Here is a 24,328-nt window from a genome sequence, read left to right as displayed (position 1 = left end):
CACTTTTAGGGTCCATTCTGGCTGTACGATGCTTCTAATGCTGCGTTCGGCATGCGATTTCTGAGATGAGACGAACATTATATCAGCTTACACGGGCTTCGCCGGCGGGATTTCCAAGCTGTTGTGCCTCTGCCCAGCTGTTGTGTGGACGGAAGAACTAGCACAAGTCCATCCTTTGATCCGCTCGCGTCCGGAACAGTGATGTGCGATTGGAAATGAACGGTAAAAGGTTCGAGACATTTTTGTACGTCGAACGAGGTAAGCTTACTATGCGTCATGGATGAGGAACCATGGAGATAGGCGGAGGCGGTGTTAATACGGACTTTGTGTAGCCTCACTCGTCTTTTGGGGTTCCAGTAGCCGTCATGGCGGATATGAGGTTAGGGGAGATTGGATAATATCATTTCCAAGCAATTCCCATATCATCGGCTCTATCCCAAGGCTATGTGGATGAGCTAGCTTTTCAAAATACTGTTCGAATCAAGCCGCGTCTTTTTCATCCAAACTTTCTCCCTTTATCTTTCACTACAATGGCAATCCCAAAGAACACTGGCAAGAGGCTTATCCCTCACATTCTTGATGATTTGGCTACAACTGAACCAAATCGTCTTGTCTTTTCAGTAGCAAAGTCTTCGGACATCAGTCAAGGCTTTCATGACGTTTCTGCTCGCCAACTCGCTCAAGCTGTTGACAAGACGGCTTGGTGGCTTCACAAACAAGTTGGAAACACCGGAGAGATCCAACCCGTCGGTTACATTGGACCTCGTAAGTGCTGATCTCCCAGAACCGTGCTGCTTTTGACTAATATGTATCAGATGACCTCCGCCATATTCTGTTGACATATGCCTGTGTCAAGGCCAACTGCACCGTACGTCAGGCTTCGTGGATGGACATTGTCAAGTAACTTACATTGTTGGGTGTGACCAGGCCTTGTTCTTGTCCGCCAAGAACAGTACCGAGGGGGCTCTTGCTGTTCTAAAAGCGGCCAAATGCAACATCTGGGTAAAGCCTCGTGGGCCGAGCTACCCTCTCGTTGACGACCTCCTGCAACAGCGGGACATGCAGGTCCTCGACTTGCCTGAGCTTGATGAACTGCTTGATGCGGAAGGCACTGAGCCATGCCGCTTCTGCAAGACTTTCGACGAGGCGAGCCAAGAGCCTTTCTGCCTTCTCCACACGTCGGGTTCAACGGGGCTACCGAAGCCTATTGTATGGTCTCACGCTCTCATCGGCACAATGGATGCTGTCCGGCTCCTTCCACCAACAGAAGGAGATGGCGGTATGGTCCCGTGGACAGACAACTGGAACGATGGTGATAGGATCTACTCATCATTTCCCATGAGTCATGTTAGTACTTTCTCCTAGAGTCAATCTGATCCACGTGCTTACCAAACTTAGGGAGCTGGTATTATTATGGATATTCTCTTGCCTTCGCTCTTCAATCTTCACTGCATCTTGGGACCGCCTGGTGTCATACCCAACATGAACCTCATAGACTCCCTTGCAGAACACGCAAAGGTCGATATCTGGAGCATGGTGCCCTCGCTGGTGGATGAGCTTGGAGAAACCCCAGACGTTTTGCCCAAGCTTCGGCCTTCCAAGTTCATTTGTGCATCTGGTGGTGAGTATACGTTAACAAAGTCCTCTGGTACTTGATCTCAAGCTGACGAAATCATGTTTCCAGGTCCTGTCAGTCCCGTCAGCGCGTCCAAAGTCAACAATGTCATCCGGGTTCTGAACCTCACGGGCACAACAGAAGGCCTGTTCATTGGCAATCTCTGGGTGGACAGAGAAGATTGGCTCTACTTTGCATTCCATCCTTTCTCGGGCTTTGAGTTCAAGGAAGTCGAACCCGGTGTCTTCGAGCATTGGGTCCATCGAAATGAGCATGGCCCTTTCTTTCAAGGGATCTTCCACACATTTCCCGACCAGAAGAGTATCAATCTGAAGGATCTGTACACGCAGCATCCAACCAAGCCAAGTCTTTGGGCGTACAAGGGGAGAAACGACGACGTTGTCGTTCTCTCTAATGGGTACAAGATTTCTCCCTTAGAAACAGAGGCACTAGTCACTACCCACTCTGCTGTTGAAGGCTGTCTTATGGTAAGCAAGCTTTGCAGAAAATTGTTGTTTGTCGTCAGCACGCAGGATTCATGTCTGACGCGCTCGCAGATCGGTTCAAGTAAACCTCAGGCAGGTCTTCTAATCGAGTTGAAGGATCCATCCTCAAAAACGACCGAACTTTTGGACAGCATCTGGGTCACTGTAGAGCGAGCCAACTCACTCTCTACGCACAAGAACCAGCTTCATAGAGACTACATCACCTTCGCTGAGCCAGACAAACCGTTCATTCGTACCGACAAGCGAACTATCAAGCGACGTGCTACGCTGGAGCTCTACGCCGACTACATCGAGCGCTTCTATAATTCCCGCTTGGAAGAGGAAGATTCGCAATTCATTGTCATCGACACTAGCTCTATCGAGTCTATCACTCAAGCGATCAGACAAATCTTCGGCTCTTTTTCGCAAGGTCTCAAGAACGCGTCACCCGATGCAGATGTTTTTAGCTTAGGCCTAGACTCGCTCCTGGTATTTCGAGTCGTCAAGATCATCCGTGCAGCGACTGGGCTACAAGACAAGCTTTCGCCACGGCATCTATATGCTAGCCCCACGCTCGGCAAATTTGCTGTCACGATCGCGAAGTTGCTGGCCGAGAAGAAACATGCGGCGGAGAACAATGTCTCCGCGTCGGACCAGAATTTGGATCCCACTGTGGTGAAGATGAGGAGTATGATGAACGCCCACAAGTCGCGTCTGTCACCCAAGGTCAACCCGTTTGATTTGATGAACCCCAACATTTACGTGGGCATGAAGTTCTACATACCGCTGCGCGAAGACGCACGGTACGAAGATGTTTTCAACAGGCTGCACGATGGGCTTGGCAGGACTCTTGAACTCATTCCAGAACTTGAAGGAAAGGTCATGCGCTGCTCACCGCATGAGACGGGGTACAAGAATGGCGATCTTCGCATCACTTTGCCCCTAATTCCGTCAACCGCGACCCCTGAAACCAACTTCAAGAACTCTCCGCTCAGGCAGCTACGCTACAAGGATCTCTCCAACGTGCTTCCATCGTTCGAAGAATTGAGATCTGCCGGCTTTGTGGCCTCGGCCTTCAGCGATGAAGTCGTCATCGACTGCCCCTGGTTTCCGACGCTCCCGGCTGAGGTTCTTGTTGCGCAGGCGAACTTCATCAAGGGTGGGTGCATTCTCGCCATCAACATCCATCACGCGGCAGTTGATGGGATGGGAGCTATCACAGCCCTGAGAGTCTGGGCCGAGAGCTGCAGATATGTTCAGGGCGACATGTCGGCTACCTGCGAGTGGCTCGATCCTGAGAGCCTCAATAGAAGCTTGCCTCACATCCTCTACGAGCTCGAAGGGTATGCTAAGCCTGCACATCAGGTGGACCCCAATGTCTGGGGATTCTTAGGATTCCCAGATCCTTCAGAGCTTCAGAACGGCAATGGTCCGGTGAAGGTGGAGGCGCGTCTCACGGAGTCGACATTCCCCACACCACCCCCATTCCCCCGCAAGTTTGCCTGGCCACCCGTTCCTCCGGCTGACGGTCGTCACATGAAGCCTACTACGTTTCTCGTTTCGAGCGAAAATGTGGAGAAGCTTCGACAAATGGTTCTTGCTGACCCGGAGGCCAAGGGGGCTGTGACATCCGTCGGCGATGTTATTCAGGCCTTCTTCTGGCGGGCTGCGATCAAGGCCCGTTACCGCGTTGCCAAGGAGATACATGGCGAAGAATTCGGGCCAGAAGACAACGCGATTGTGGAGATGCCCATCGATGCTCGCCCCTATTTCTCTTCTCTGCTGCCCTCATCTTTCATGGGCAGCTGCTTGGTGACCAACCGACCTTACATGCCTGTTGAAGAGCTTTGCTCACCGGAGACAAGCCTTGGGCGCATTGCTTACCTCTTCCGCGAGGCAGCCACTCATATCAATCCTTCCCTGGTTCATGACGCCTTCACTCTGCTCCAGTCTGTGCCCGACTATGGCATGCTCACCAACGCTTGCATGGGGTTGGCGGGGATGCACTGCATGATGAACAACTTGATCCTTTTCCAGACGACCGAGATTTCGTTCGGCGATGAGTTCTTTGAAAACCAGGGCACACCTGACACCATGAGAATTCTGATGGACCGGTTCAACACGGCTTTCAGGCTGCTGCTTATCCACCCTATGCGTGATGATGGTTCTGTGGAGCTATTGTTAGGCACGCTCCCTGAAGAGTTCGAAATGTTGACGGCTGACGAAGAGTTTACCAAGTACGCCGCTTTTCTTGGTTAATCACTGAGGCGGTTGCATTACTTATTATTTCGTTCATTGGGGTCTCATAGATAGAACGTTACATTAGACTGTAGGGAAGGTATCTTGCACGAGATGAAACCATTGCCCCGAAGAAAATGTCCACAGATGGGATGCTCTGTGGACGGTTCGAGATCGGGACAGCAAAAGTCTCCATACACAAGTCATAGACAACAAATCCTTTCTGTTATCCACAATGTCGAGATGTGTGTCACTTGAAATTGTCCCACAAAGTTGGTAGACGCGTTCAGCCTTACCTCGATACATGATCTGACTGCGGAACACTTCTTCACCAGATTCTATGGGACATACTTGTAGCCATGCAGGTCAGTATTTCACTCTGAAGCATACGTTTTTCGCCACAGTGTTGCACATGTGGTCACCGAAATCATCACTAGCGCTGCTGTGTTGAGCACATTTGAGGCTGTAAGCATTACAGCCTACCTGACAGGATTGTAGCATTCTCTGCTCCGAAGCCCTTGGCGCATGTTGTGGATCAAAATCTTACATTTTCTCAGGGAATCTGTGGTCCAAGCCTGCGTGTTCGCCGATTGGGGTAATGCAGAATCCTGGCTCACTCCCCCACGCCGTGCCGACGGCCGGGCTAACCGGGACGAACCCGTGCTGACCCCATTGCAGCGGTTCGGTCCTGAACCACATTTTCCATGTTGTGGATCAGGTCCCGTCATCTTCATCCCTGCTCGGCAACCTTCGTTCACACCACACTTTTGATCCTGCCGAAATATCGTAAGCGTCAGCACGCATCGGTGAGCAAGTTTGAGCAAATCAACAGTAAGATTAGAAAAACGAGGGTAGAGTCGCTGAAGGCTTCTTTACTGAGATTCGACGAAGACATTCATAATGATACTGTTTCTGCCCCGTTCACCTCGTCTTCTCCATCCCTCTGATCCTTAGAACGTTCGCCAGCATGGATCAAGGGAAGGACCCACAGACTGAGCCATCGCCATCGCCGTCGCCCCCAAGCACGACAATCGACAAGACCGACACACGTATCAGCACAACAGCTCACATCAATGACGCGTCTCCGGGGTCTGATACGGACCAGCCTGAGGCTCAGACCGGTGTTCAGAACATAGAAGCCGTAACTTCGACATGGACCACATCCTCCTTGGTCATCGCTTATGTGATGATCTGGGTCATCTACTTCGTCATACTCATGCAGCAAGGTGCCCTAGCCGCCCTCACACCTTTTGTTACATCCGCCTTTCAGCAGCATTCCTTGACACCAACCGTCGCCGTCATCAGTGGCATCATCGGCGGAGTCTTCAAACTTACCCTCGCCAAGATCCTGGATGTTTTCGGACGACCGCAGGGCTACCTCTTGTCCATCTTCATAGCCACCCTCGGACTGGTGATGATGGCTGCCTGCAACAGTGTGGAGACTTATGCAGCTGCTCAAGTCTTTTACACAGTTGGTCAGAACGCACTGCTGTACAGCATTTCTATTTTTGTTGCAGACACTTCGTCTTTGCGAAATAGGGGACTTATGCTGGCTTTCACTGCCTCACCAAATCTCATCACCACGTGGCTCTCCGGCCCGATTTCCCAAGCCTACCTCACAGGACCAGGATGGCGATGGGCGTTTGGCACTTTCTCGATTGTCGTACTTGTCTTCACCCTTCCCCTATTCGGACTCTTCGCATACAATCTCACCAAAGCCAAGAGACTCGGAGTAATACCCAAGCGCACCAGTCAGCGGACAACGTTGGAATCATTATCTTATTACTGCCGAGAATTTGATGCCGTAGGGCTCTTCCTAATGTCAGCTGGCTTGGCATTGTTCCTTCTGCCCTTCAACATCTACTCCATGCAGGAGGAAGGATGGCGATCTCCACTCATCATCTGCCTATTGGTCTTTGGTGTTGTTCTTCTCACAGCATTTGTCATATGGGAGAGAGCGTTTGCCCCCATCACGTTTATCCCCTATTCTCTTTTATTGGATCGAACCGTCATCGGTGCGTGTGGTCTTTCAGCAGTCCTTTTTATCAGTTACTTCATCTGGAACAGCTTCTTCAGTTCCTTCCTAATGGTTGTCAATAATCTCGATGTCACCAAAGCCAGTTACGTCTACAACATCTACGCTATCGGCAACACACTTTGGGGGCTTGTCGTAGGGTGGATAGTACACCGCACCGGTCGCTTCAAGATCATCACCTTGTGGTTCGCCATTCCGTTACACATCTTCGGTATGGGTCTCATGATTTACTTTCGTCAGCCTGATCAAAACATCGGCTTCATCATCTTATGTCAGATAATCATCGCCATTGCGGGTGGTACCATCATCATCACAGCAGGACTTGCTGCGATGGCGGCCGCTTCACACCAGCATGTGGCTGTCGTGCTAGCCACCGAAGCCATGTTCGCTGAGATTGGCGGAGCCATTGGTCTGACTGTATCCGCTGCAATTTGGCAGGATGTGTTCGCTAAGAAGCTGATGGAGAACCTGCCAACGGAAGAGCTGGCCAATTTCGTGCCAATCTACTCGGACCTCGCCACACAATTGATGTACCCAGTGGGTTCTGATACTCGTAAAGCCCTCCAGTTGGCGTATGGTGAAGCTCAGAAATGGATGTTGATTGCCGCTACTACCATCTGGGCGGTAGGCTTCGTGGCGACTCTTGCTTGGCGGGATATTAATGTGAAGACTCTGAAGCAAGTCAAAGGGCATGTAGTATAGTTGTTCGATTTGCTACACATAGAGAGATTTCAATATTAAGATCTGAATTCAGACTGAGGATTCAATTTCCTTCTCGATCAGGCGCCAGGTCTTCTCAGAGACCAACATCTGTGCGAGATAGTTGCCACCATGGTCCTTGCCCTGTATGTAGATCAGACACGGTGGGTGCATCTTCATCTTCGGGGTATTGCACTGCCACACGATCTTGCCTCTCGGTATTGTGCGAATCTCATCACTGCCACCGCCTTTGATAGCTGGTCTGAAATCAATGACTTCATGGAATCTCGCCTTGGACACGTTAGACACGGAGACCACAAAGCCGTTTGGCTCAGTAAACTGCTTCGTGCTGCCACTCTCTGCAACGGCGTTGTAAGTGAGACGAGTCGAGGCGTAAACCTGCGCATCTGTGAGCTGCGATCTCACTGAGTTCCGAATTAGTGCCACAGCCCTGCCGAATGTTCCCCGAAGGAGCTCAAAGGCGTTCGTATTGGTCCAGTTGTAAGCAACAACATTGGAGACGTAAGCGAAGTTTGGAGGCATGTCGTTCTCATGAAGACGGCCTCGGAGATCCAGGGCTGTAGAAATAGAGATGGGTTTTGAGGTATCCTTTTCGCTTATGTGGGAGCATGCGAGGCGCGATAGCCATGCTGTCAGGATATCCCCATCACTCAAACGCTCCGTCGCTTGTCCGTCCTTCTCGAGATCCTCTTCGGCACGCTTACGTAGCGTTGCCAAATAAGCAGCTGGGACAAAGAGATTCCTCTGGCGGATACGATTCCTGATCAAATACCACAGAATACCAAAGGTGAACCGGACCACTCCCCAGCCTTGAAGACGCTTATGCTCCCAAGTGAATGGTTCATCGTAGCGTGGAGGAGATGCTTTCGCAACTTTAGCCATGGGATCCAAGGTTGGAAAAGCCATTGGTGTAACGTCAGACCTACGACCGGCCAAGATGCGACACCAATTTTCGACAAGTTCGCGTCGACCCATGCCGTCCGTGATGCTGTGAGGATAGGTGATTGTCACAAACGTTGCATCAGTGAATGTGATGATGTGGAGTGACAAGGCAGGCCGATCTGTGAAGTTGTAGTCGTCGAATGACTTGGCTGCTTCAGGGCCGGCGAGAATGGAATGCAAATTCTCGGGAGTGTCGATGATTCTCGGTCCTGCTGTTGTCTGGGGGAAGTACGAGGGGATAGTAGAAGAGAGTGGGTGAAGCTTTACGCTTGCAGGGTTTGGCTCGGTAGTAAAGTGAACTGCCGGGCGAGATGGAGTAAAAACGTCCGGAATGTGAAGCTCGATTTGGCCATCCTTCTAGGTATGTGTCAGAGTTTAGTAGGAGCAGTCCGGTTGAACTAGGGGATTGGGAACTTACAGTCAACCGAGGTCGACCACCTAGCTTTTTCCAATGCCCGATATTCAGAAGTTCGGTAAGCGAATCGTGAAGCTTATCAGCGTCGAGGACGTCGTGAAAACACATCGACCAGCTCATGATCATCATGCGCATCATCCACGAGCTATCCATTGCCGAAAGCTGGAATACCGCGTCTGTCGGAACGCGGTCCGGCTGGCGGCGCTCCGGGCCCAACACTGGGTTGAGCAAAGATCGCACTCCCATCTCGACAACCTGGCTGCAACTACCACCGGGGCTTCTGACGTCGCGTTGCGTGGCGTGTTTTGAGAGGTTGCTGTGCATGAGGGAGGAATCAAGTAATGTTCTGGCGTTGACAAGAAATTGCGGCTTCTCGACTGGTCCGAAAAACGACATTTCTTCAGCCAGGGGTTGCCCTGTCGGTCTGAAGCTTGTCATGGAGATATCCGACGCATTGGGTGCGGACGTGACTGGAAATGACTCGTGGAACGGTAGAAGTTGAGATAAGGCGAAACTCTAATAAATGGGCGTGGGTCCTACAGATGAGCGATATCGAAACGTGACGAGAACCCGGCGACGATGACGCCGGCAGGCGGTGAAAAGCCTGGGGTAAATCAGGGGTCCCGTTCGTGCCAAGTGAACTCTATGAACTTCGCCTGAACTATCTCCCGAACTATCGACATTCTTCTATAGCTGAACATCGCCAAGTCATCATGTCTCTCACGATTGAGCCTCTTCATCCTACATTCGCGGCGAAGGTGTTGGGTGTAGACTTCTCAAAGCCGATTCCAGTCGAAACATTGGAGGCGATAAAGGCCACAATTGCAAAGGTGACTTGGAACTTTGCCCAGTCTCGAGAGGAATTTCGCTGAAACCCCGTCGGCAGTATGGCGTCTTGGTATTTCCAGCAACAGGATTGGACGACGAAAGGCACGTCGCGTTCGCTGAACACTTTGGCGAGCTTGAGCGGCGAAAGGATACTGGAGCTCAGTCCCGGCTGAAGATGCCTGAGTTGACTGACCAAGGCAACATTGACGCGAGTGGCAACATCATTGGCTTAGCAGATCCCAGAGCGCAAATTAGCAAGGTGAGCAATGTTTTGGGCTTTAGAATTTCCAGATGAACCATCTTTGCTTACGATAAGGCAAGGGAAATACATTGTTCCACGTCGACAGCAGCTTCAATGCTCATCGAGCAAGCTATTCTATTCTCTTAGCGCATGACATTCCTCCTCAAGGAGCTGGTGGCAACACCGACTATGCCGATACACGAACTGCCTGGGACGACCTTCCGGAACCTTGGAAGGAAGAGCTTCTCAGCAAGAATTACATTGCGAATCACTCCTTCTGGCACTCACGCAAGACAGCATGCCCTGAGTTCTTCGCTAAGCTCACGCCGGGAAACCACCCTATGAGCAAGCATAAGATCGCCCAGCTGCACGAACCCAGCGGACGAATGAATCTCTTCGTTCCGTCGCACTGTCACCACATTGATGGTCTATGCGAGGATGAGGGAAAAGAAAAATTGGATTTCTTGTACAAGCATGTCACGCAGGATAAGTATGTAGTGTCTATTCCGTGGACGGAAGTGGGGGATCTGGTGATGTGGGATAACACCTGCACACTACACAGGGGCACGCCAGTTATTGGCAACCATAAACGGGACATGCGAAGGGCGACTGTATTAGACAGCGGCGCCGAGGCTTGGGGGCTGAATGAGAAAGTGGAAAGGGATTTCGCATTTGCTCCTGAGGTAATGGCGGATGTTTTTCGCTCTCTGTCAGGCTAAACTCTGCATCGGAATATTTATAAACTAAACTGCTACTTGACGAGAATCTAGTTGGAGACAAACTTTGTGTCGGGGTGAGCGGACGTGCCATGGGCTGAAGACTCAATTTCTTGGGTTCCAAATCCAGCCTTGATCATGTGCACCGAAACAGCTCTCTACGAACGGATCACCAAATTCTGCCAGCCCACCTCCAAGTACACCATTTGGATCGTAGCTCATGGCTGCGATGAATGTTAGCGAATGCACACTAACGAAAGGCGTATGGGTTTACCTTGTTCGAAATCCAGAAGAGCTTGAGTCACCAGAGGGTCTTCGCAGAATCCAAGATCTGAGCGAGCCATTTGTGCTGGGTCTTCCGGAATGTCGGGTCTTGAGTCGTCCATTAAATCGTCCTGAGATGTCCCTTGGAAATCTGTAGAGGGAAGGCTCTCTCCAGCGCGTGTGGCAGAATTACTCTGTGTTGCTACTTCAATTGAGTCAGATGTCCGCTGAGTCGAATCTGAGCTGCATCCGTGTTGTGTATCTGCTGGGCCCTCAAATTGAAGCATCCTTTCGGTTTCCTTTGACATTACAAGCGTCATCAGCCTCTTGAGGATTTCGAAACCTTGCTCGGCGACGATAGACTTTGCCTTCAGTTGAGAGTGCATGGAAATCAGTTGGCGAAGGCCCATCTTTGACTCGAAAGACTCTCGACTCAGCGGTTCAAGGCTGGTTAATATCGATAGAGCTACCCCGGCTGTGAAGAGATGTAAAGCCACGAATGATACAGCATATGTACCAGCGACCTCGTTGAATTCCGAAGTGGACCCAACCTGAGCTATCTGCAAAGCGGCGTCGCGGCATGCTCGAACAGCTGAGCGGAGAGGTAGAGCATTACGAGAATGTCCCGCGATAGCCATCGTCTTGTAGGAAAGAAGAGGTCGATGCACCAGAATTCTCGCGTTCTCAAAAGCGAGTTTGAGAGAAAGCGATTGGACTCCAAACAGTTGGAGTCGTTTGGTTTGGCTAGGAAAGCTACTTCTTAAGCTTTCGGGTATCCCGCCAACGAGGCTCTCTGTTTGTGACTTGGAGATTGCGCCGCCCAATAGAAGTTCCACAGGAAGATGGTCTCGCCATGTCTTAAGCCTGCCATCCAATTCGGCTATCGTACTGATCAAAAGCTGCAGGTCAGACCCGCTGGCGTTATCCATCTGGTCTTTCTCTCGCAATCTTCGTTGTGTTCCATACAGGCGAGAAAGAGCAGATTTGACAATTATCGTCAACTCAGCCATAGCTCGTTTGAATGATAAGAGTGTCGCTTTACCTGCTGCTTTCCATTCGTTGGATTTCCAAGATGGGTCCTTCGATCGCAAAGGATATGGATCAGGTAACTCCACGTCACAATCTTCATCAACTATACTCAAGGGAAACCCGTATAGCATAGAACAGATAGTCTCCGTCTCATAGATTGACCACCAACATCGCCTCTTGGTCTCAATAGCCCTGGTCACTGGGTCATCGAAATCGGGTACTCCAGATCGTTGATCAGCTGCAGCCCTATGAAGGTTGAGTGCTTGAGCGATTCGCAAGCCACAGCCGCATATCGGCCAGGCCAACTCGGGTTCTCCATGGTACAAGTGAAAGCACCCCAAGAGGATGCATGTCTGCACCGCCTCGATAGACCCGGAAGAGACATAGTCTAGGAGCTTCAGTCTCAGTATGGACAGTATTTGTTCTTGCAGTGATGCTGAATCAACGGCTAAACAGACTAACTCAGACCGTTTCTCGTCGCTCAAATACGGTAGGCTAGTAAGGCATACGCCAAGCACGAGACTGACGAAACTGATGCTCGCTCCTTTGATCCCATCATCGCGAGAAATACTAGTAAACAGGTTTTCGAAGCGCTCCTTGAACTCGTCTTGAAAGAAGATCAAAAAGCACCAATGGATCTTATCGAAGTAGTTGTCGATCAGCAGCGTTGCGACTTGTTTCTTGGGCAAGGTCATCAAAAGAGCACGCTCGGCATCGCTTGACCTCTTGCTTCGATGTAGCCTCGATTGGCAGAGGCCAGGAGTGTGCGGGCTTGGTCTCAGTGGTACGCCGTTTTCTGTCCGCGAAGAATTTGTGGCAATGCTTCTCGCTGACCATTGGTTCGCAGCGAAAGCAGATGTGTCGGCTTCTCCTGGTGTTGTCGCATCTTGACGTTGAAAAGCCTACCCGCATGTGTCAGCTTCCGTCTTGAAGGCAGCATTGGGCGAGTTCAATACCTCATCCATAAAAGTCATCGCTGCAGAGTTCGATGGCCATGATCGCCTACTCCTCTCCACCGAGGCTACCTGCGGGGCAGGGGAATCTAGCCCGACGTAGGGACCATCATCTTCCAAAGGCGAGGAGGCTGTCCGTGATGCAGCAACAACCACCGCTTTCGGTGATCCGGGTGATGCGGTCTCCGTCGCCGCGTCTTCTCCGGTAACAGTTCGCCGACTTCGTTTGGTCCGCCGGAGACTTGCGGTGTCATCCTTGTCTGCGTCCGTTCTGCGGGGCCGATTCCGGGTGAGTTGAGGACCCTGGATTCTCCACCGGTCGGTATCCTCATTGACACATTCCACTTCAGCTCTGACACAGAGGGTGCAAGGCCGTTGAACATCACACTTAAAACAATCATGTGGTCAGCTTGATTTTCTTGTTCAGGGGCAGATCAAAAAATACCTTGAGCTTCTGTCGCCGACATCTTTGACAGGCTGCAGAAACCTTCTTGCGTTGGCGTCTGGCCGGTGGATTTGGTGACGCAGCATGCGGTTCCATTTTGATATTCGAATGGCAATGTCAGTCAGAGTATTGCCTAGACCGGTGTAGAAAGGGATGAGGTTCCCACGGTGTTGAGGAGAAGAGACTTCCGCCGGAGCGCTCCAGGTAACGCTAGTCCCTTTCTGGCAATTCTGCCCACCGGAACGGAGCAATCCCGATGTAAGACAGCCACAACTCATGCGAACACATCAAGCTCCGCTGCAAATTTGGGGATACTGATTCCATTCGCGTCATCACATGATACCATTATTTCATGTTCAAAAGTAAAGTCCCAAAATTGTCGTAATGGACAGCCTGTGGGTCGATGTATTCGCCTGTAGTCTTTTATCGCTGGGACTCATTTTTCCAACAGTGAACAAAGGAATACGACAAAAGGATCATGTGAAATCGGAGATCTGGTCATCTACTTGTATTGGAACCTTGAATTCTATGGTAACACAATGTGAGAAAGGTCGAAGCAAAAACTTTCTGTCCTCTTAATAACCTCCAGACGCTGCGTCGCTGATAGGCTTGAACTCCACTGCCGTCGGCTTGTCCGTGATACCTCTAGCAACAGCAGCTTCCATGATCGCAACCGTGGCCGTAGCCCCAATTCGTGTGACACCCAAAGACATGACATGAAGCAGGTCATCCAACGTTCGCACCCCTCCCGCCGCCTTGACTTGTACTTCCGGCTTCGAATGCTGCCTCATGAGCTTGAGATGCGGCACTGTTGCCCCAGCATATGTGTACAGCCCATTAGGCTGCTTTACAAAGCCGTATCCCGTTGATGTCTTGACGAAGCCAACACCAATGTCCGAGCAAATCTCACACAGTCGGATAATGTGCTTCTCCTGAAGATAGTCGTTTTCGAAAATGACTTTGAGAATGGCACCGTGCTTGACGACAGCTTCATTGATCTGGCGAATTTCCTTGGCGACATAGTCCCAATCGCCACCGAGAACCTTTCCGATGTTGACAACCATGTCGATCTCCTTTCCGCCATCGTGAGCGGCGCCTTCGGCTTCAAAGACCTTGACTTCAGTGGTGCTACTGCCGTGGGGGAAGCCGATGACCGGGCAGACCAGCACGTCGCTGCCTTCAAGTTCGCTTTTGGCGAGGGGGATAAGGTAAGGCTTTACGCATGCTGTGGCGACATTGTACTTTTTAGCGATGCGAAGACCCTCCAGGATGTCGGTATCGGTCATGGTCGGGTGGAGGAGTGAGTGGTCAATCATGTTGGCCACCTGACCAAGGGTCACGGTGATCTTGTGTGAGGCTTCTGTGCTGCCCATCTTGTGTCGTATGCAATGGTCTTCCTGAATCAGGGCTAAGGTATGTGGTTGGTCAAGAGCGATTAAGTGAGATGATTGTTTATTTATACATATATTCTCTTCCTCTATGCTATCCCGCCAAAGATAGGCTTAGAACTCGTTTCCGGTGGAAGCCTTTCCCAATCGAGAAGATATTCCCGATTGAACATGCCCCTGACATCGCAAGACGTGTTAACAGCCCGTCGGCACCAAAAGTTGACAGTAAAAGCTAAGGGAAATAGGGCTCGGCTCGTCTTTCCAATGGCGAAACCCTTGCTCGGCACCTTCAATTTCGCTCGTCTCTGATACGTCGAAGTCTTGTAGCTCAAGTGCCTTCGCTTCTTGGATGTAATCACTCCATTCGGGTTGTGGGTGGGGTATCAAAGAAGAAGAAATTTCCGAAAATGTACATTCCACAGTTCTCCACGGCTGGTAGTTGCGCATCATCGATCTTAACATGAAGTAAAAGTGCAGCTGGTGTGTATACTCTTCATCGCCCAGTGTGAACTTCGGATCGACTGCCCATACAACCCTTCTTAGGCTTTCAAAGCAAGTTCGAAGATCCCAGAACAAGTCAAAAGGGAGTTTCCGGTATTGAGAAGGCCTGGGGGGGCCTGAGGATAAAACCAGTGTTAGTACATTGCTGAGCCAAGTAGATGTAGTAGCAGGCGTCTCTTTGAGCAATGAAGTCTTTTTAAACGCCAGCTGAAGCCCTAAGAGAGGCTGTGCTGGCGGGAACCAAACATAGTCTGTGTCCCAGTTGATACGAGCAAGCTCGTAGTAAGGCCTCTTGTACCATTGCGGGATTTCGAAGATCGGACGGACGATGTCTCTGACAATGTTTGCCTCTTTGCATATCTCGTCATCGCAGTACTGCTGGGGCTGGTAAGAAGAGTCGAAACGGAACTGAATGCGAGTCCATTCAAACCAGAGGTCTGGATTGAATACGTGTTGCGTATCCCAGTGTATGGGGCGACTGTAGTATTCTTTCCATACTTCATATCGGATGTCGTATGGCAGCTGAGGGAAGAGATGAAACGTCGTTGGCGCCATGATGAAAGACAATGTGTGTGATGTTGTCCGCGAGTGTAGAGACCTCTTTCCGGATGGGATGTGCTTTGTTTTGTAGGGGCTATTACTGTGTGAGTCACTGCTCTGAACATTTACCGGTCACCTTGGGAGCTTCTGTACGTGCTTCATACCCTACTGGATACAAACTCTCGCATCAGGCCACGTCATAATTGGTCTAGCGTTTCATGAAGATAGACAAATCCTGATCGTGTTTCCGTCAACAGTCCATATATGCTGCTCCTGCGAAACCATGATGGTGTAGCAAACGTTGTTAGACACCTTCGCTGAAATCTAAAATTGTAATTTGAATTAAGTCTAATATCCGCAACGGTCCCCAGCCTATTTCAAAATTGTGCTCTTAAGGCAAAGATCAACGATCATGAGTCTGGAAAGCGCGATGGCATTCCAGTCAAAACGGAAAACAAGATGGAACTTCCAAGTACACTAGTAGAAAACGGATTGACAACCACCCTTTTTCCCGCATTCCTCCAGTATACCGCCAAACGAGTTTCTGAAGCTTTGCTCAGCACCTTCGATTTCGCTGACCTCTGATACTTCACAGGTGTGAAGGTCTAGTTTCTTAGCTTCCACAACATACTCATTCCATTCTCGTACTCTCTTGTGCCAGGATGCATAACGCCATGTTTGCTCGTTGTCCAGTATCTGGCATTCTACATTCTGCCATTGTGGGTGTTGACGGATTATCCATCTCAACAGGAAGTAGCACCACAACTCTTGAATGTAATCTTCGGCCGTTGAACTTTTGACTGCCCATATAACCTTCCTTAGGCTATTAAGGTAGAAACGGATACCCCAAAGAAGATAATGCGGTAGAGGTTGTGATCTTCTATCGCTGATAGTAGAGACTTCGAGAACCAGTGTTTGTACGTTGCTGAGCCAAGTGGGTTGAGAATCAGGCGGCGATCTCAGCGCATCATTGCAAGCGAATATAATCTCCAGATAATTGCTTGAAGGTATAAGCCAGACATGATCGGTATCCCAGTTTATTCGGAAAAACCGGATGTGAGAAGTGCGCCCCTGTCGGCATTCGAATATCGGCCGAACTTTGTTTCCTACAATTTCCGCCTCTCTGCATATTGTATCGTCGCCCGTCCCAAACGGACACCGACTGTCTGGCCGTTGGTAGTTGCTCAACGAAAACCATAATTTGGGATAAGGCTGGAACAATGACATCCAGTCTTGGGGCTCGTCGTAGTACTCTTTCCATATCATGTACCGAATGCCATATGGGAGTCTAGGAAACAGATGAAATGTCGTTGATTCCATGGTGGATTGAAGTGTGTTGAATTTGCTTCGTAAATGCAGATCGAACTTGTCCAAAGGGGAACACATGAGCTTTATATAATGCACAATCTTTCTTTTGCCGAGAACATTCTTACAACACCTTGATGGTTGTTGTGGGTTACTCACTACAGTGGCGTAGAAGGCCTGAGTATTGTTTGATGTCAGGGTACGCTTTGCAAAAATAACACAACGTGGACAGCTATGGATTTCATCATTTAAACTTTGCGTCATTCATCAACTTCACTGTCTTTTAGGCTACCTTCATTATTTGTGTAGTTCTAGTAGTTGTTTCCGCAGTCGTTACGGTATTTTCTACGCCTTCTTATTTCCGATGTTTTTGTTGTCCATCTTCAGTCGAACAAAAACCCTTACTGTTGAAAACTACACAATGCCTTCATATAAACCCTATTCATGCCGCGGCGTGAAGTAAGATATCTAGAAATACACATTTCTCCGCCAACCCATCTCCCCCCCCTAAAGGTGCAGCTGAGTGATCAACTGAACCATTATTCACTGGGCCCATCTTCTGTTGTTGGGGCCTACCCAATCCTGATCACTGTCTTGCCTACCCCTCCTTTCCCATTGTATACTGTCCCACATGCAGCCTTGACTTCGTCAACATCTTTGAGATTCACCGTACACCCAACGACCGGCGTAATATTTCCCTCCTCCGCGTATCTAGCCAGTGTCTCGAGGTCCTTCGCGTTGGGGTCAAGGAACAAATACTCGTATGCCACACCCCATCTTCGAGCCCGTGTCCTGCGATACGTGTCGAATATATCCAAGAACAAGCGCCCAAACCACGGAAGTCGCGGATTGTCAGGTCGTTTCATCACGCTGGACTGCTGAAGCTGGGTACCAGATGGCTGCGTTGCGATGGAGACGATCATACTGGTTGACGGAACCATGAGATGGAGAAAAGACATAGCTTCACCCGTCGTGTCTAAGATGAAGTCTACTGATGCGCGTGGAATCACCTTTTTCGGGTCGTCCTTGGTATGATCAATCACTAAAACCTTGTTATTAGTCAGGGTACAAACAAAAGGCTTGTCATGAAATACGCACCTTGATCGACTGTGCCTTCGCCCAACAACTTGAGCACTTGTTCAACCTTTGAAGTCGAGACGGTGGTGATCACCTTGCCGGCATTGAAAACCTTCTTCGCCAGCTGGCAAGCATATGCTCCTGTGCCACTCACTGTGAATCTGTCAGTGGTTTTGCTTAGGTTGAGTGTCAACAGACAAAACTTACAGCCCGCGGGAACGAATACCGTTTTGCCCGCAAGCGAACCTTGATATCGACTTAATGTCTGCAACGCCGTCATGCCGGCCAACGGCAACGATGCAGCATTCTCAAATGAAAGGTTCTTGGGCTTCAATGCAACAAAACGTTCCGGGCACTTGGCATATTCGCTCCATGCTCCTGTGAGACGAAGGATTAAAACCGGAATTCAAGGCCACTATACCAACTCTAGTACTTACCTCGGCTTGCTTCTGGTAAGCGAGAAAAAACTTCGTCTCCAACTTTGATGCCTTTTACGTCTTTGCCGACTTGGGTTACGACCCCTGCGCAATCATAACCAATCTGGTAAGGAAAGCTATGCTCAATCAAATCAGGTAATGCGCATAACGATGGGAGTCATGGAGCGCTTCACGCACCTCTCCTTTACCGCAAGCTTAAAAATACCAGCCGCTTTCTTCACATCGACTGGGTTGATACTCGCTGCGTGAACCCGAAATAGTACCTCCGTAGGGTCGGAGATAATTGGTTGGGGTAGTGTAGAGAGTTGGTATCCCGAAGGGTCGGTGTAGCTTGGCGCCGTGATCGCCAACATTGATGAGGCCATAGTCGTATGCACGGGAAGCTGGAATATATGTTAAAATGAGATGAACTTCCATGAAGTTATACGCAATTGATCTCAATGAGCGAGTCCTACGAGGGGAATAATTCGTTGCGATCGGAGGAATGATTGAGCCGGATGGGATGCGGAGCGGAGCCGGAAATGCAACTCCATTAAGCGATTGTCCCACGCCTGGAACCACAAAGACTAGCGAAGCGATCATTCTAGCGGGGAATTCCGTGTCTCAATTTACAGCGGACACACGCGAGCAGTGCCTGAAAATATTTGCAGAACCGCAATTCGGCTTTTCCTGAATCCCGTGCCAGTTCGGTCGCGCCTCCGACGGAACGTACAGCAAAAACCACTGCTCATGATCACTCATGAGGTTCCAAATAGGTTTCAGAGACTTTCTTGGCCATGTTCACGGGGCATTTTGAAGATAGAGAGAGCCATTTGAAATGCTGGCCTCGGTAAATGCCAAAATAATTCATGACATTAAAAACTTTTGGACCGCAAAAATGCGGGCGAGGATGGCTTTCAACGCTTAAACTACCGCATCATCTTCAGATACTCGCCAGACCAGTCTCTCACCACTAACTGCCTTGTTTCTCAGTAACACTATCGCATCCTGTGCTCTTTCCAGTAGTGTCTCGCCTTCCACTATCCTCTGAGGGTTCGGCCGCACGACCTTCTGCTCGAGTAACGCCGGAATGATCTCGCATTGCATCTTGTCTTTGAAGAGTTGATTCTATTTGGTGTTAGTACGGAAATATTCGTCACAATTGGAATGCATGTATCTCACCTTGAGATAAAAATGCGTTCGAACACCCTTCACAATGACTCCCTCCTTCCACTGCCCTTCGGCTGGCTCCGTCATCTGATAGACAGGTGCTTGAATTTCTGTCGGGTCGCTGATGACCACCGGCAGCATCACAGCAACTTTGGTGCCCTTGTCCGCCAGTTTTGTGATGTGCCGTAATGACCCCGTCAAGTGTCCGATGCAGTCGATCACGTAAGGCACACCTTGCGGCCCAAGGTACTCTCGAATTTCATCGACCACGTGCTTGTCTCGGTAATCGAAACAGACGGTGGCGCCAAGGGACTTCAAATACTCGTGGTGTTTCTTGCTCGAGACGACGACGAGGTTCTTGTATCCCCAATGCCGGAAGACTTCGATGGAGTACATTCCCACGGACCCGGCCCCGCCCCAAAGCAAAATCGGCGCGTCGGCCTCCGGAGGGGTCCACCCTTCGGGAATAGGCCACGGCAGCGGCAGGCCGAGATCCATGACAGCGGCCTGGAAAACGGTGACAATGTTGTCGGGAACGGTGACGGCCTCCTGCATGGTCAAGCCTTGCGGCATCTTACCAAGTAAAAATGTCGGAACCGTGATGAGTGTCTGCGCAGCCTTCTCTTTGCCATCCTTGACGTCGCGGAATGAGTATCCCAGAACTTTGTCGCCAACCTCGAGATCGACATGATGCGGGCCAGGGCCAACCATAAGCACCGTCCCTGCGAAGGTGTCGCCAAGAATGCGGGGAAACATGTCGATCAGCAATCCTCCGTCGGCCTGGTGCAGGTGGTAAGGTGTTGATGAGGTCCATTCGACCTTGACAATGACTTCGCCGGCATCGGGTGGATACGTCGGTGCATCGATGAGAACGAGTGGCTCGCGGGGAGCTCTGACGGCGACCGCCGGGTGAATTGCTGGGATTTCGATCTCCATGTTTTGATTCGTTCTTCAACGCACTGAAGATGGATCTATGGAGGTTTCGTGGAAAGAAGGGAAACTGGGAGAGAGCCAGGCTTAAGCTGCGCAGAAGATGAAGATCGTGGCCCACAACGATCATACGAGAGCTCGAATGCTTTTTATGAGGAATGATGAAGCTCCCCGAAGGCGGAAAAATAAGCTTCGGAATCTGCATTCAATCTAGGGTCCTATGACAGCATTGTGCATGCCTAGTCCTCTCGCTAAAGCTGCTGTTGGATCAACAATGGCTGGCCGTGGGCTGGGCGGATTTCTGCGGGGGCTTACCAATCGCCCTAGTGAGCTGTCTCTCCTCTCGCCGTGGCGAATGCGATGACAAGTCGTCTCAGGAATGTGTGAGCATTTTTATGTCGTCCGGCTTGAGCAGCATTCGGCTCGTGCGTCCGGAAGCCGGATTCGTTGGGACGAACTTCCGTGCTTCTTCTGATGGACGGATTCTCGCTGAGCAATGTCTTCGGCGCCGAAGATTGTTGACAGAGATGACAATTGCGCCCAAATCGGCCATCCTCGGCGCCGGTAATCTGTTAGGCGGAGACTAACTTGAGCATGCCGACAGAGATGGCTTATCAGAAGCCACATTACTCCTGTTCCTTTCTTCAAACCGCCACGGCGACTCTTCGGCCTGACAAACGGCTCACCGGCGGAGAACGGATCTGCCGATCCCGGCGATGGCCCCGCACACCCCGCATTTCCCGGCGGAATTCGGAGCTGAATCCACAGCCACATTCAAAAGTTCTCAATTGCAGCAAAAAGTCAACCTTCACAGAATCGCTGTGCAACGGAGCAAAAGGATGTGATCAGTGGGAGGCTTGAACTCCCGGCCTTGGCATTACTCAATACGACGGGTGCCGTATTAGTACCACGCTCTAACCAACTGAGCTAACCGACCTGCTGGTTGTGTGGAAGTGTTGAACCCTAAGATCCATATATTGGATCCACCGCCCGAAACCCTGCACCATGCGATCCTCAGGGGGCCTTTAAAACAGTTCTTTCGTTGGGTAAGAAGTTGTTACCTCTTACTCAATATTCAACCAACGAGCTACGCACCTTACGGGTATTGTACAGCGTCTAGGTCGCTTTCTATTGAAGCTATATAAACAAAGGTCGCGCAAAAGGAGGTCAAAGTAAAAGCCAATCATGAATGAGCTGGGTTTCGTGAAAACTCACTTTAGAGAGCAGGTAGGTTATCTATAATCTATAATGATGGTTCTTGAAAGAATGAAGTCGTCAAGCGTAGAGACACCAGCACTCACGACTGATACCCTATAGCTATATGAGATTTGTTCTCTGTAAGGATTCATGTGCTGTTTCATCTATTTCAAGTCAATCATAGGCACCTGCGAGCATTGAGCGAGCTCTGTCTCTCACGAGGCATACCCAAGGAAGGGGAGGCCTTATCTCACACGCGAGCCCAAACAGCCGCCATAAACTCGAACTCGGAACGTACGAGGCAACACGTGGGATAATCGCAATAAGTGTTTAATCATTTCTTTGAATTCATATGTCATAGTTCATTTCAGCCGGTAAAGTCCTTCATAGCATCTCCAATGGCATCATGGCCCTCTCCATCCTTGAGGTCCTTGCCTCCTCTCAAGTACTTGTTCGTAGCCTGAATCAGCACGCGACGGTAGCTTGTCAAAGCCGGGGAACCGCTATCTGTGACTTCCAAGATCAAGTGCAGCAGCTGGCCCTTAGCCTTGGGCTTCTGGCTGATCAACTCCAAACAGGACTTCTCAGGCGGCGGCACAGTGACCTTAATCTTCTTGCCCTCCGCATCCAACTTTTCGATGTCGAGATGCGCAACCTCGAACTGAACAAGCCACTGAGACGCGCTGGGCTCGCGGTACTGCCACCACTTGAAGGTAAGGTTGTCGCCATCAGGGTCGTATGTCTCTGAAGCGTCAAGCTCGATGGTGCTGTCTGCCTCGGCTTCGAAATACAAAGGCTCCAATCCTCCCTTTCCATTGACGACCACGATGGGTTGGTGGTTCGTAGATGCCAGGTCTGGGTTAAGCGACCACTGCATACGTGCAGCGAAGTCGTTCTGGTAGGTATCACGCCAGCGCCAGATGGTGGCCTGATTAGAACGGTACGTCTTGCCGTCTGCGCCAACAACTGAGTCCGACATATCACTGTAGTGCTTGCCCCTTTGGCCAGCGTCGCTAGCGTCCGTCAGGTCGTAGCGACCGCCCCATGATCCGTATTCAGGGTGCTCGCGGTCACCGAGACCGTTCTGGATCAGGTACAGAAAGGTAGGGGTGTCACCCTCAGGGATGAAGAGATAATCCGGGTAGGCGGATCCTAGGGGGCCAATCTGAATGTTCTCCTTGATCCACTGCTTCGAGACCTTGGAAAAGTCAGGACCGCCCTGGTCAAAGCCGTAGTACTTGTCGCCAGAGATACCAGTCCAGGCGGCAAGACCGTACTGGTTCCAGCCGTGGATGGATGAGATATAGAAGATGTCGGGGAATTGGGTGCGGATCCACGCGGAGGTATCGTCTTGGTCTGAGATGGTGTATACTCTCAACTTGGAGCGCAGCTTAGCGGCCTCTTCGGGGGAGTGCTTGTCGCGGATGGTCAGGAGGACCTGGGCGAGGACATTGGTGCCACCCCAAACGAGCACCCACAAGGGGTCTTCTGAAGCAGCCTCGATTCTTTCGAGAAGGAGTTGGGCGCCGTCGGTCAAAGGCTTATCCGCACCTACGCCAGCCATACCATAGACCTGTCCGTCAACGAATTAGCGAGATCCTGAAATCCAAAAAGGGAGCCATCATCTTCTCTGTCCCAAAAGGGGGTTCGTCGTGTAGGGGGTTGTTTACGTACCGGTGGGCCCGACTTGACCAGGGCTCGGAGGCTGTCCGCTGAGGGATACGGGTAGTCGGGATGCGTGTGCTTGTTGAGGTTGTCGACTGCGCCGGCGTAGGCGTCGAGGATTTTGCGAATGTCCTGGGGACAGACCTTGTTCTTCATCCATGTCGAAGAAACCGCGACGAGACCTTCGGTTTGGAACTGGTTGGAGTAGAGGAGGTAGCGAACGAGGGACTCCGCGTCGTCGGGCTCGTTGGAAATGTCTGTGAGGACAAACACTCTGGGCTTGTTGGGGAAGGTCTGAAGTCTGGTGGTTTGCGCCATCTTGTCGGATTGTCTGCAGACTATTGTGCAGCCTGCAGGAGTGACGTGAGGGGAAGAGAATGAAGCCACGAAGATGAGGTTACGAGACGGTCCAACTTCCTCGACAAGGGTTCTCTCAACTAGCACCTGACGTCCTGGAATGATGCGATTGTCTTCCTGTCCTTGAGCGAAGCCCTGCAACTTGCAAGCAATGCCTCCCTTTGTATGACGAGATTGTGCTCACGACGTGTCTTTGAAAGTGGGATGCTAACGATTTCCTTGTTTGGATACCTTCGCCTATGGTCTTCAGGCCCGAATCATCGTGTGGTGGCCTCGGCCGGATTCCGGTGCTGCTAAATATTCTCCAGGGTGTCAACCCCGCATGCCGATGGCTTCTGGACTTGGGCTTGTCCGGTTTGGGGGTTGTCAAGCGCCCACGCGACTCGTGTGGGGACAAATGTCCAGGGTCATTTCCCGAGGCCTCGGTCCGGGGTTGCGTCATTTTGAATGAAGGAGTTGGGTTGGAATAGCTTCACTGACGCGTCTTGAGTGTCTGCGACTATCTGTTGGCGGTTTTCTCTCCGCACTCATCAACTTGTTGTCGATGAGTGTTGGAGGCTATTTTGAAAGCCCCTGTTACCATGAAGAAATCTCGCGCTGTGGCTTGACCATTTTCATCAATTTCAAGCATCAATCACATCAGATGAATGCTTAAATTTGGAGACGGCCAGGGCGAACGATTAAAAACATCCGCTGTTATGCGGTGTTTAGAGATACCGGATACGGAAATCCTAGCCACTCTCTGTTTCTTCCCACGCGAAAGACGGCACGAAACACGGGCCAACATCGGACAACGGCCACCGCGATAGTGCGTGATCACTGATCGGTCACTCGTGTCTACGCCGCCGAACGGCGC

At 50.7% G+C, this 24,328-nt stretch overlaps 8 protein-coding genes across 8 annotated transcripts; 2 read left to right on the top strand and 6 right to left on the bottom strand.

Moving 5' to 3' along the window:
* Window positions 1–530: 530 nt before the first annotated feature.
* Window positions 531–7,075, top strand: GCG54_00007115 (Siderophore iron transporter mirB; the record flags this gene model as incomplete). The annotated part of the gene is made up of 7 exons (XM_045407103.1): window positions 531–765; window positions 816–868; window positions 928–1,347; window positions 1,399–1,621; window positions 1,685–2,103; window positions 2,173–4,337; window positions 5,293–7,075. 7 exons carry the CDS (start codon window positions 531–533, stop codon window positions 7,073–7,075), a joined length of 5,298 nt encoding a protein of 1,765 aa, XP_045266024.1.
* A 48-nt stretch (window positions 7,076–7,123) lies between these two features.
* Window positions 7,124–8,774, bottom strand: GCG54_00007114 (Transcriptional regulator sdnM; the record flags this gene model as incomplete). Its single annotated transcript, XM_045407102.1, has 2 exons — window positions 7,124–8,392; window positions 8,454–8,774. 2 exons carry the CDS (start codon window positions 8,772–8,774, stop codon window positions 7,124–7,126), a joined length of 1,590 nt encoding a protein of 529 aa, XP_045266023.1.
* Window positions 8,775–9,029: 255 nt separating this feature from the next.
* Window positions 9,030–10,238, top strand: GCG54_00007113 (Alpha-ketoglutarate-dependent sulfate ester dioxygenase; the record flags this gene model as incomplete). Its single annotated transcript, XM_045407101.1, has 5 exons — window positions 9,030–9,075; window positions 9,144–9,280; window positions 9,337–9,537; window positions 9,600–10,009; window positions 10,082–10,238. The coding sequence occupies 5 exons, from the start codon at window positions 9,030–9,032 to the stop codon at window positions 10,236–10,238; spliced, it is 951 nt and encodes a 316-aa protein (XP_045266022.1).
* A 102-nt stretch (window positions 10,239–10,340) lies between these two features.
* GCG54_00007112 (uncharacterized protein) lies at window positions 10,341–12,430 on the bottom strand (the record flags this gene model as incomplete). Its single annotated transcript, XM_045407100.1, has 2 exons — window positions 10,341–10,459; window positions 10,510–12,430. Coding segments are annotated over 2 exons (2,040 nt in total), but the record flags the coding sequence as incomplete, so codon positions are not given.
* A 1,071-nt stretch (window positions 12,431–13,501) lies between these two features.
* GCG54_00007111 (Deoxyribose-phosphate aldolase) lies at window positions 13,502–14,299 on the bottom strand (the record flags this gene model as incomplete). Its single annotated transcript, XM_045407099.1, has 1 exon — window positions 13,502–14,299. The coding sequence occupies one exon, from the start codon at window positions 14,297–14,299 to the stop codon at window positions 13,502–13,504; it is 798 nt and encodes a 265-aa protein (XP_045266020.1).
* A 2,933-nt stretch (window positions 14,300–17,232) lies between these two features.
* GCG54_00007110 (2-methylene-furan-3-one reductase) lies at window positions 17,233–18,539 on the bottom strand (the record flags this gene model as incomplete). The annotated part of the gene is made up of 5 exons (XM_045407098.1): window positions 17,233–17,702; window positions 17,759–17,890; window positions 17,945–18,115; window positions 18,175–18,290; window positions 18,352–18,539. The coding sequence occupies 5 exons, from the start codon at window positions 18,537–18,539 to the stop codon at window positions 17,233–17,235; spliced, it is 1,077 nt and encodes a 358-aa protein (XP_045266019.1).
* A 538-nt stretch (window positions 18,540–19,077) lies between these two features.
* Window positions 19,078–20,259, bottom strand: GCG54_00007109 (uncharacterized protein; the record flags this gene model as incomplete). Its single annotated transcript, XM_045407097.1, has 2 exons — window positions 19,078–19,281; window positions 19,336–20,259. 2 exons carry the CDS (start codon window positions 20,257–20,259, stop codon window positions 19,078–19,080), a joined length of 1,128 nt encoding a protein of 375 aa, XP_045266018.1.
* Window positions 20,260–21,817: 1,558 nt separating this feature from the next.
* GCG54_00007108 (uncharacterized protein) lies at window positions 21,818–23,433 on the bottom strand (the record flags this gene model as incomplete). Its single annotated transcript, XM_045407096.1, has 2 exons — window positions 21,818–23,023; window positions 23,125–23,433. 2 exons carry the CDS (start codon window positions 23,431–23,433, stop codon window positions 21,818–21,820), a joined length of 1,515 nt encoding a protein of 504 aa, XP_045266017.1.
* Between the last annotated feature and the right edge of the window lie 895 nt (window positions 23,434–24,328).

This window comes from Colletotrichum gloeosporioides (genome assembly GCF_011800055.1).
Source record: "Colletotrichum gloeosporioides strain Lc1 chromosome Unknown consensus_32, whole genome shotgun sequence".
NCBI lineage: Eukaryota > Fungi > Ascomycota > Sordariomycetes > Glomerellales > Glomerellaceae > Colletotrichum > Colletotrichum gloeosporioides.
The sequence above is the reverse complement of the archived record's forward strand: the minus strand, read 5'-3'. Positions and strand labels throughout refer to the sequence as shown.